The sequence below is a fragment of the Sinocyclocheilus anshuiensis genome, unplaced genomic scaffold (genome assembly GCF_001515605.1).
Source record: "Sinocyclocheilus anshuiensis isolate Anshui unplaced genomic scaffold, SAMN03320099.WGS_v1.1 scaffold206, whole genome shotgun sequence".
NCBI lineage: Eukaryota > Metazoa > Chordata > Actinopteri > Cypriniformes > Cyprinidae > Sinocyclocheilus > Sinocyclocheilus anshuiensis.
This window is the reverse complement of record NW_015542358.1, coordinates 203,998-215,757: the sequence shown is the minus strand read 5'-3', so window position 1 is coordinate 215,757 and position 11,760 is coordinate 203,998. Positions and strand designations below refer to the sequence as shown.

Below are 11,760 nucleotides of genomic sequence, written 5' to 3'. Positions count from 1 at the left end.
GAGTCTCTTTAATCTGTTGGAACATCCATTTAGGAGAACAGATACTATATTAATTGTCTAGAAGCTTCGATGCACAATCATGTCACCGGTCTTGGCTTGATCAAAATATTTACAGTACTTCACTGTAGTGAAGAATCTGTGAGAACCACAGTTGGTTTTCATAGTATATAAAAAAAGCATAAGATGGATTAAAAGTGTCAGTGTGCACAGTCATAGAACAGGCAAGAAATATATACATTAAAATAGACAAGAGTGGAAAATTCTGGCAAGCCTGCTGAGAATGAGTCACTCCTTGCTCAGTGACGGGGAGGCTCTTCAAGCAAATCGTTCGAGATCTGAAGGCCAGTGGGGAAAAGCTGTTCTTGAGTCCTTTGCATGGATGCTTCTGATGACATGAGCTGTTGTTATGCTTTCTGCAGTGAAGAACATTAACACCATACAAGAGATTTTAGCATTCCGTTGCGTTCATTACTACAGTATGTTTATTTTGTAAATTTCCTACCGTAAATATATCAAAACGTAATTTTTAATTAGTAATACGCATTGATAAGAACTTCATTTGGACAACTTTAAAGGAGATTTTCTCAAAATATATATATATTTTTTTGCACCCTCAGATTCCTATATATATAGTGGATTTAACATCAAAATTTAACATCTAATGTTAACATTTATTTTAATGTATCCTTTTCCCTTTAAATACTTTGGCCAAGAATAAATTATAAAAAATGTAAAAAAATAAAACGTTCAGTTTCATTGTATTGTTGACGTTTATATGAGATCATTTAGAAAGTATTTAGTAATAAGTAATGCAATACTTTTAAGGGAGTAATTAATACAGTAATCTAATTACACTGCTGAAAATTAACAGCTGTCAATTAATTACAGTAACTTACCCAACACTGCTCACAGCCAAGTTATTTAGAAATTTGCTGTAACGAAGAACTGAAACAATGCGTTAACATAACTTTAAATTGTGGTATTTTGATGAACTTTTATCGGGTCACTGGACTGCAAAGCCTCGGTAAACGGAGTCTGGTTGATTTCGAGTCATGTGACTCCTGACATTTCAGCTCCACATCATTTACAAGTTTTAACATGTAGCCAACACAAATTTAACTCGACATCTGTGAACAGACTGTAAAGAACCGATAAAATAGGCTACTCGTTCATTTTCATTTGACAGAGCAATTCCCTTCTCATGCATGGACTGAAACAAACTGATGCGGTTTATTCGCGTTGTGCATCAGCGTCAATTAAACCAGAAAACTTAGTTTAGTAGGCTATAGAGTTTGGAATACAGCGGGACTCTCTTCAGCTTCCAAATACGCGTCAACACGCATCTCTGCAGCAATGTCACTGCATCTCCAAGATACACGAATCGGAAGTCTTCTTGCTGTTAATCTTTTAGTCGTGGTATGCTGTTGCGATGCGGTAACAATTCAGAAACCTGCACCATTTTGTCTCCTCATCAAATCAGAACGCGGGAGCTCTCAGGTTAGCTTTCTCATCCACTCACCGGACACTACAGCATCTCCTCTCTTTTACTGGAGCAAGTGGACATCAGAGAAACGCCTTGAAGGTTGTTTCATGAGTAGCGATGGGTCTTTGGTTACGCGTTATCGGTCACTCTGCCGTCAAGAGCGCACTCGGGACAATGAGAAACCAATGCACTTCAACTTTAGCGCGCTGCTGGAAGATGCCAGTCTGTGTGAAATGAACATGCATGTCAATTTCACTTTGCACAAAGAACGCATAAATCCAGGCCAGCAGATGGATTCAAGAGCAAAAAGTCGCCATAAACGCGCATGGGTTTTGCCGGGAACGCTCTGGTGTGGACGCGGCACCAGCGCCAATGACTATGAACAGTTGGGTAGGTGTGCATGCATCTGTAAGCTGCCATTGGTCAGTTCATTTGGTGTAGAGTATGCTTTTTCAAATATTAGTATATTATGTAGGCTATAAAGAAATTTAGTGAACTATTTTTGTTGGTACGAAATTAATCATGCATCCATCAGTCATTTGTTATCAAAATCTTTGATGGAATTAAAATTATTTACGATGAAGCATTTGTAAGAATGGTCAGTAAAGACAATGCACACGTTTATAACATAATATATAAAGCCTATTGGAAAGTTTTTACCGATATGAAAGTTATCGGCGTGAAAATAAAAATCAAGGAAAACGATAAGACACAAGGCAGAAATGAAATTACAAGCTTCATTAATAGCAAGATCCGTCTTTATTGCCGTTATTCGCTACGATTGATTTTCCTGAGAGCGATAAATCAAAATGCACTTTTTGTGCCAAAGTGGGCGTGCATGGGCGGGTGAGGTCGACTGTAAATCTGTGAATGCATGGCGTTCACGAAAACATGCGGGAGGTCCTGCAACATAACCTGAAAATTACAGTTACGTAAATCAATATGATTACAGTGTGTGTCATAAATGTAGTTACATGACTGTTTGCACGTTTCTGTGCAAAATATCGCTGTGCGCTTTGCACTTGCAATTTCATAAACGATTTGTTTATTCAAGTTGACTGTATATTATCACAGAACCCTGTTGAAAAAAAAACTATAGACATCGTCACTAAATTTGTAAAGGTTTTGCTGGTTATAGTGGGACTTGTACTGGTTTTAATGGAAACTGTAATGGACCCCATGGGTCTCTACTGGTAATTGGTCACCTTCTATTGGTGGCTTGTTAAAACCAATAAATCCTAATGGAATAAGTCCCAAAACACACTACAGGAAACCATTTTTTAATGGTTTTAATGGTTAAAAGTTGATGGTTTGTAATGTTTGTAATATACGTATTTGTAGTCAAGTGACCTTTATTTATTATAGCGCTTTTAACAATATAGATTGTGTTTACAGTACTAAATAGGAAAATAGTGTGTCAATAATGCAAAAGGACAAAACACTCAATTTTCAGTTAAAGGCATCATTGAATTCAGTGGAATTGTAGCAGAATTGTAGTGGAAACCATTAGAATTTTCTGTGATGGTTCTATTGTATTTTTCAGCCGGGTAATTAATTAATATTTGTTATTATTGCATTTAATTATTTAGATGTTGTTCTCTCATGCAGGTATGTTTGTGCATGCAGACAGATGCTGTCGAGAGCACGATCACTGTGAGCACATCATCCGCTCGTTCTCTGTGAACTTTGGTGTGTTCAACCCCACTCTGTTCACGCTCTCGCACTGTGACTGTGACCACAGGTGAGCACTGTCTCACATTCCACAGATGAGAGGCATTTTTAGCTCCTCAGGGGAGACTCTTTAGGGCCATAACTCATCCTTTTGTCATAGCTCATCTTTTCTGTTTATTCACCCCGTGCATTTTATCTGTAAAACATTATAGCCTACTGTGTGCGAGGTAAAGAATTTATCTTTGCCCACATTTCAGTGGGAAAGCATGACATTTAAAGGCCTTTCTTGTGATGTGGAACACTCTAAAGACAAATGTTTAGGCTCAAACAAAGAAAAAAGCAAGTTTGCATCAATGTTTTTGAGTTATGACAACGTATAATGAAATTATGTTAATAATAAGAGACTTAGTTTCTACATAAACACGTTTTTCAATCATAAAAAGGTTTTGAATTAAGTTACAATTTCAGAAATTTCAGTTTCAATTACACACAATATTAAGCTATGGTAATAATCAACATTAATATGTCAACAGAACTCATCAAAATAATGTTTGCAACTTTTAAAAAAAAGTTTAATTAAATTAACAAATTCTTTCTTTTTTTATCTTGCAACCATGCATGTGTTTTAGTTTAATAAGAGACTTAGTTTCTACATAAACACGTTTTTCAATCATAAAAAGGTTTTGAATTAAGTTACAATTTCAGAAATTTCAGTTTCAATTACACACAATATTAAGCTATGGTAATAATCAACATTAATATGTCAACAGAACTCATCAAAATAATGTTTGCAACTTTTAAAAAAAGTTGAATTAAATTAACAAATTCTTTCTTTTTTATCTTGCAACCATGCATGTGTTTTAGTTGTGGTAATAGATTTGAAGTTCTGAATGCATGAATGCAAATACATTGTGTTCAATGGAAAGTTTAGCTGACATTGAGACACAAAAGGGACAGATTTTGACACTATAATGCAAATCATGTTTATTTCTGTCTCGTCTCTGTTAGATTTAAACAATGCCTTCTCAACGGTAATGACACCATCTCTAACATGGTGGGCTACAGTTTCTTCAACGTCCTGAAGCTGCGCTGCTTTGAGCTGATCCAAAGGAGGCAATGCACACAGTACAACTGGTTTGGATTGTGAGTGCAAGAAATGAAATCATGCATTCCAGAAATTATGCTTCATGTTTTTTTCCGCTTGCATCATAATTGTATATAATTACATAATTCACATAATTTGTAATTATGCAAGGTCTACACTGACATCCTTTTTTTTCCATAGAATCATTTGCATGGCATCATTATAAAGTTTTAATATGCTCATAGTCATAGACCAGGTGTTTTCAACATTTACAGAATCATTGATCCCTCACTCATATATAAAAGTGTTCAATTTTCCAGTCTTTTCCAGTCAAATCTTCCAGTTTCTGTATTAACTGTGTATCCTGTAACAATTTTACTAGATTCATTGTGCAAGGTGATTTGCTTATATTTGTTTGGACATTCTTTGATAATCATGGTGTTGAATTTTACTGCTGCTGGTAGGATGCGTTTCTCTATAATCAGGGCCGGATCTGGCATTCTAGGCACGTGCCTATGCTTGCTCGTCCAGGGTGGGGGCCCAAACACAATAAAGAGATATGTAATATTTTTGGTGTACTATTGGATATCTACAACAGTAAAAGAACCAAAACCCCAGAAGACATTGTAAAGATAAATATAACAAATAATAGGGTAAAAATGACAAACTATTTCCATGTCTTCCACCTTTTTTATGTACCGAAAACACACTTTCCTTCTCTCGTTCTCTCCCACAGACGCACACAGACAGTAGTTACAGACACGCACACACACGGAGACGCGGACAGAAACTTGTTGTCAGCGCTGCCCCGCGAATTTATCAATAAAATAGTTTAGCAGCTGAAAAGCTACATGACATTTCTCAGCAGCGAGGTTCTTGAAGCAGTTCAACTTAAAGATCCGCTATTAGTAGACGCTGCTGCTGAACACTGAGACGCATAGACGCAGGTATTCACACGCACTTAATCTCTCTCTCTCTCTCTCTAATAACTGCATTAATAACTGCGTTAGACTGCATATCAATGGCTCAAGCCTCTGTTATTAGCTCTAAAATGACGCTTTGGAATTTGCAACGGAAGGGTTGGGATGAGGTGTGTAAAAAAATAGCTAGTTCAACACACACGATATTTCAGGACGGAAACATGTCAAATGTCTTGAAACAAATCATCTGAACAATTGATGTGTGATTGTGACTCCAGGCCGTTAAAATTATTAGAGAAATAACGCACTCCCGAAGTGGTTATGTGGCCACGACGCCGCGCCTATTAATGGAACCGTCTTTCTCAGTTCTCAAACAAATTAAGAACTACATTCGATTTTTATTGACTGAACACAAGCTCTTATTGCAATAGAAAACACTAACGGTTTCACTGATTAAGAAATATTTTTGTTTGCTTGGGTGGTGGTAATATTAGGCCTATTATATTAATAGGGAAGGGGGACCCAAAAATTTGTTTTGCCTATGTCACGAAAAGAGGTAAATCCAGCCCTGTCTATAATAACAATGTGCCGGGTTGGGAGTAAGTTACTTATATACAGGGCATAAGCAAATAAATCCTGGAGTCAAGTCTCAAGTTGCAGTGCGCAAAATGAAACAAGACAAGTCAAGGCTATGGCTCACCTCAAGCAAGTCGTGTTGAGTCCTGCGGAGAAAGTCACTGTCAAATTACCATGCAGAGGTTACGTTTCCCAAGCAGTTATGAACTTACACAGATCTGAGAAACAATTGCTTTATTAAAAATTGTGCTTTTGTAACATTTTATTAGACATAATAAATTAGACACAGCTCAATTTGGAGAAATACTGATAAATAAATTCCGGCAGTTTTGTGGGATGAGAAGTTGAAACGTTACAGTAAATGAGCATTTTGATATTATGAGCATGTGCAGGTTTGGGCTCACTGATATTTGCGTTTGGGCCAATCATAAAGTGTTGACGGAGATTACTCTCCAAATCGCACACTGTCTGAGTATAGGTACTGCACTTGAATTTGAACTTACTTTGCGACTGTTAAAAAAAGTATGCTCCAATTCGATTTAACGGGTTCATTGAAAAGAATCAGTTCGTTCATGAATCAGACACCGCTTCTGCGTCTCGGAGCACTTGATATATTATAAGGAGTAACGATAAGTTTTATGAAATGTAGTGAAGTAAAAAGTACGATCTCATGCTTTGCAATGTAGTGAAGTAAAAGTAAAAGTTACTCAAAATAAAGCTACTCAGTAACTACTCCAGAAAAATGTACTTAAGTACAGTAACGAAGTAAAACTACTTTGTTACTGTCCACCACTGTCTCTCACACACATACACATAGACACGCACTCGCGCACACACACGGAGACGCGGACAGAAACTTGTTGTCAGCGCTGCCCCGCGAATTTATCAATAAAATAGTTTAGCAGCTGAAAAGCTACATGACATTTCTCAGCAGCGAGGTTCTTGAAGCAGTTCAACTTAAAGATCCGCTATTAGTAGACGCTGCTGCTGAACACTGAGACGCATAGACGCAGGTATTCACACGCACTTAATCTCTCTCTCTCTCTCTCTAATAACTGCATTAATAACTGCGTTAGACTGCATATCAATGGCTCAAGCCTCTGTTATTAGCTCTAAAATGACGCTTTGGAATTTGCAACGGAAGGGTTGGGATGAGGTGTGTAAAAAAATAGCTAGTTCAACACACACGATATTTCAGGACGGAAACATGTCAAATGTCTTGAAACAAATCATCTGAACAATTGATGTGTGATTGTGACTCCAGGCCGTTAAAATTATTAGAGAAATAACGCACTCCCGAAGTGGTTATGTGGCCACGACGCCGCGCCTATTAATGGAACCGTCTTTCTCAGTTCTCAAACAAATTAAGAACTACATTCGATTTTTATTGACTGAACACAAGCTCTTATTGCAATAGAAAACACTAACGGTTTCACTGATTAAGAAATATTTTTGTTTGCTTGGGTGGTGGTAATATTAGGCCTATTATATTAATAGGGAAATGGGGGCCCAAAAATTTGTTTTGCCTATGTCACGAAAAGAGGTAAATCCAGCCCTGTCTATAATAACAATGTGCCGGGTTGGGAGTAAGTTACTTATATACAGGGCATAAGCAAATAAATCCTGGAGTCAAGTCTCAAGTTGCAGTGCGCAAAATGAAACAAGACAAGTCAAGGCTATGGCTCACCTCAAGCAAGTCGTGTTGAGTCCTGCGGAGAAAGTCACTGTCAAATTACCATGCAGAGGTTACGTTTCCCAAGCAGTTATGAACTTACACAGATCTGAGAAACAATTGCTTTATTAAAAATTGTGCTTTTGTAACATTTTATTAGACATAATAAATTAGACACAGCTCAATTTGGAGAAATACTGATAAATAAATTCCGGCAGTTTTGTGGGATGAGAAGTTGAAACGTTACAGTAAATGAGCATTTTGATATTATGAGCATGTGCAGGTTTGGGCTCACTGATATTTGCGTTTGGGCCAATCATAAAGTGTTGACGGAGATTACTCTCCAAATCGCACACTGTCTGAGTATAGGTACTGCACTTGAATTTGAACTTACTTTGCGACTGTTAAAAAAAGTATGCTCTATATAGAATGAATATAAGTTGTACAGTATGAATGAAATTTTGACGTACTACATCCACCATGTTGTTATCTTCAGTTGTGTCTCTTCACTGTGATTCATAAATCCTCTCCCATGGCCTCATATAGTGCAAACATACATAGGAATTACACAGTATTGTGAAAATTAAATAATGCACTATATACAAAATTAGAAATATAGAGGGAAAAAACACGTAATTGTTTAAATGAATGCACAGATATGTTATTTTCATGTTTACAAATGTACAGTTTTCAGATTCTGTGTATAAATGTGTCAGTTTTGTTTTTATTTTGTATCCCAGCGGAGGTCCAAACAACACTTCTTTCGGGAAAAGTTACACATTTCCATTTGGACAGCAGTAGTACTTTGTAAAAGAAAAAAATGCAAGATCCTGAACAGCTAAATAGTTTTTATAATAATCTACTAACAATAAACAGCGATCGAATAATCAAAACATTCTGATCATGAGCAGAAAACAGTCACTATTATGGTGTCTCTGTCCTGTCCATCCACGCCAGAAATCACCTCTAAATAATTTTCCTAATTAGAACATTGTTTATTATTATTAAATGCTCTTAAAATGCCGAAATAATGATTTGAAATGTAGAGGAAAAACATCTTGTAGTGCAGTCATTCTTGAGAAGTGGGACAAAACAGGGTGCAAAATTGAAAAAATAAAACCTTGTACTCAGACAAATGAAACTACATTTATGTGTCTTATATGTACTAAGCTACTGAGCTATGCTTTGATACAACCTCCCAGCTTTTCTCTTTTTTAACAAAATGTGCTTTTTTTAGCTTGGACTGTGTAATAATATAATTTCAACTTTATCTTCAACAGCAATCAAGACGTCTTTAACATTTCAAAACGCATTCTCGTGTAAGCAGACAGATTACACTTTCACATGTGACCAACAATTCCACAACAAATATAAAATATCATAATGAAATATTATCAAAATATTCAACTGACGGAGGTGACAGAACTGACGGAGGTGACAAAAACCTGAATTTGTAGTCATTTTAACTCAATTCGATTTAACGGGTTCATTGAAAAGAATCAGTTCGTTCATGAATCAGACACCGCTTCTGCGTCTCGGAGCACTTGATATATTATAAGGAGTAACGATAAGTTTTATGAAATGTAGTGAAGTAAAAAGTACGATCTCATGCTTTGCAATGTAGTGAAGTAAAAGTAAAAGTTACTCAAAATAAAGCTACTCAGTAACTACTCCAGAAAAATGTACTTAAGTACAGTAACGAAGTAAAACTACTTTGTTACTGTCCACCACTGTCTCTCACACACATACACATAGACACGCACTCGCGCACACACACGGAGACGCGGACAGAAACTTGTTGTCAGCGCTGCCCCGCGAATTTATCAATAAAATAGTTTAGCAGCTGAAAAGCTACATGACATTTCTCAGCAGCGAGGTTCTTGAAGCAGTTCAACTTAAAGATCCGCTATTAGTAGACGCTGCTGCTGAACACTGAGACGCATAGACGCAGGTATTCACACGCACTTAATCTCTCTCTCTCTCTCTCTAATAACTGCATTAATAACTGCGTTAGACTGCATATCAATGGCTCAAGCCTCTGTTATTAGCTCTAAAATGACGCTTTGGAATTTGCAACGGAAGGGTTGGGATGAGGTGTGTAAAAAAATAGCTAGTTCAACACACACGATATTTCAGGACGGAAACATGTCAAATGTCTTGAAACAAATCATCTGAACAATTGATGTGTGATTGTGACTCCAGGCCGTTAAAATTATTAGAGAAATAACGCACTCCCGAAGTGGTTATGTGGCCACGACGCCGCGCCTATTAATGGAACCGTCTTTCTCAGTTCTCAAACAAATTAAGAACTACATTCGATTTTTATTGACTGAACACAAGCTCTTATTGCAATAGAAAACACTAACGGTTTCACTGATTAAGAAATATTTTTGTTTGCTTGGGTGGTGGTAATATTAGGCCTATTATATTAATAGGGAAATGGGGGCCCAAAAATTTGTTTTGCCTATGTCACGAAAAGAGGTAAATCCAGCCCTGTCTATAATAACAATGTGCCGGGTTGGGAGTAAGTTACTTATATACAGGGCATAAGCAAATAAATCCTGGAGTCAAGTCTCAAGTTGCAGTGCGCAAAATGAAACAAGACAAGTCAAGGCTATGGCTCACCTCAAGCAAGTCGTGTTGAGTCCTGCGGAGAAAGTCACTGTCAAATTACCATGCAGAGGTTACGTTTCCCAAGCAGTTATGAACTTACACAGATCTGAGAAACAATTGCTTTATTAAAAATTGTGCTTTTGTAACATTTTATTAGACATAATAAATTAGACACAGCTCAATTTGGAGAAATACTGATAAATAAATTCCGGCAGTTTTGTGGGATGAGAAGTTGAAACGTTACAGTAAATGAGCATTTTGATATTATGAGCATGTGCAGGTTTGGGCTCACTGATATTTGCGTTTGGGCCAATCATAAAGTGTTGACGGAGATTACTCTCCAAATCGCACACTGTCTGAGTATAGGTACTGCACTTGAATTTGAACTTACTTTGCGACTGTTAAAAAAAGTATGCTCTATATAGAATGAATATAAGTTGTACAGTATGAATGAAATTTTGACGTACTACATCCACCATGTTGTTATCTTCAGTTGTGTCTCTTCACTGTGATTCATAAATCCTCTCCCATGGCCTCATATAGTCATAGGAATTATAGGAATTACACAGTATTGTGAAAATTAAATAATGCACTATATACAAAATTAGAAATATAAACACGTAAAACACGTAATTGTTTAAATGAATGCACAGATATGTTATTTTCATGTTTACAAATGTACAGTTTTCAGATTCTGTGTATAAATGTGTCAGTTTTGTTTTTATTTTGTATCCCAGCGGAGGTCCAAACAACACTGCGTTTTGTTCGTGCAGAGATGGTAATATCTATCAAAGGGTCATGCCCACACAGCTTCAAGGGTCAAGGGATTCAAACCATTTAAACTGATTTGAATCTAAGTATTCAGAAAATGTAGCCTGGTTATTTTGAGACACTACTGTAGCTATATCCTGCCTTATGAACAAATGGTGCAACTGAATAAAGTACAGAGTTAACCTGCTAGCAGTTACTAAGCCTTTGGTGTGGACTTTACATTACATCTTAAGTAACGAACGGCTTGTCATTCTTGAGAAGTGGGACAAAACAGGGTGCAAAATTGAAAAAATAAGACCTTGTACTCAGACAAATGAAACTGCATTTATGTATCTTATATGTACTAAGCTACTGAGCTATGCTTTGATACAACCTCCCAACTTTTCTCTTTTTTAACAAAATGTGCTTTTTTTAGCTTGGACTGTGTAATAATATAATTTCAACTTTATCTTCAACAGCAATCAAGACGTCTTTAACATTTCAAAACGCATTCTCGTGTAAGCAGACAGATTACACTTTCACATGTGACCAACAATTCCACAACAAATATAAAATATCATAATGAAATATTATCAAAATATTCAACTGACGGAGGTGACAGAACTGACGGAGTTGACACATCTGACGGTGGTGACGAAAACCTGAATTTGTAATAATTTTAACTATCAAATACATTGAATCAGTCAATTACTGTATTAAAACAAACAACAAACAGTGAGTATGTTATTGTTTATAAAGCTTTTATTCAAGAGTCACATTTAAGTATTTTGATATATCATTGGAACACAAAATCTTATGGTGGTGACATCTGACGGTGTTGACAAATTTGGTAGTAATTTCGTGTAGTAGCCATTTCTGTTGATGCTAGATGCTAAGAGAACCTGCTTCAGGAGAATAAAATGATCTAAGTATTTCAAATAATGTCCTCAGAAACTGGAAGATGGTGTTGACATATCATGGCTGTGACAAA

The 11,760-nt window shown here is 36.5% G+C and overlaps 1 protein-coding gene across 1 annotated transcript in view; it reads left to right on the top strand.

Moving 5' to 3' along the window:
• The first annotated feature begins 1,353 nt into the window (after positions 1-1,353).
• LOC107691859 (group 3 secretory phospholipase A2) overlaps positions 1,354-11,760 on the top strand; it is a 12,485-nt gene continuing 2,078 nt past the window's right edge. Inside the window, exons 1-3 of the mRNA XM_016490683.1 lie at positions 1,354-1,873; positions 3,092-3,224; positions 4,163-4,297. Coding sequence (XP_016346169.1) covers positions 1,354-1,873; positions 3,092-3,224; positions 4,163-4,297 — 788 coding nt within the window. The remainder of the gene's footprint in view (positions 1,874-3,091; positions 3,225-4,162; positions 4,298-11,760) is intronic.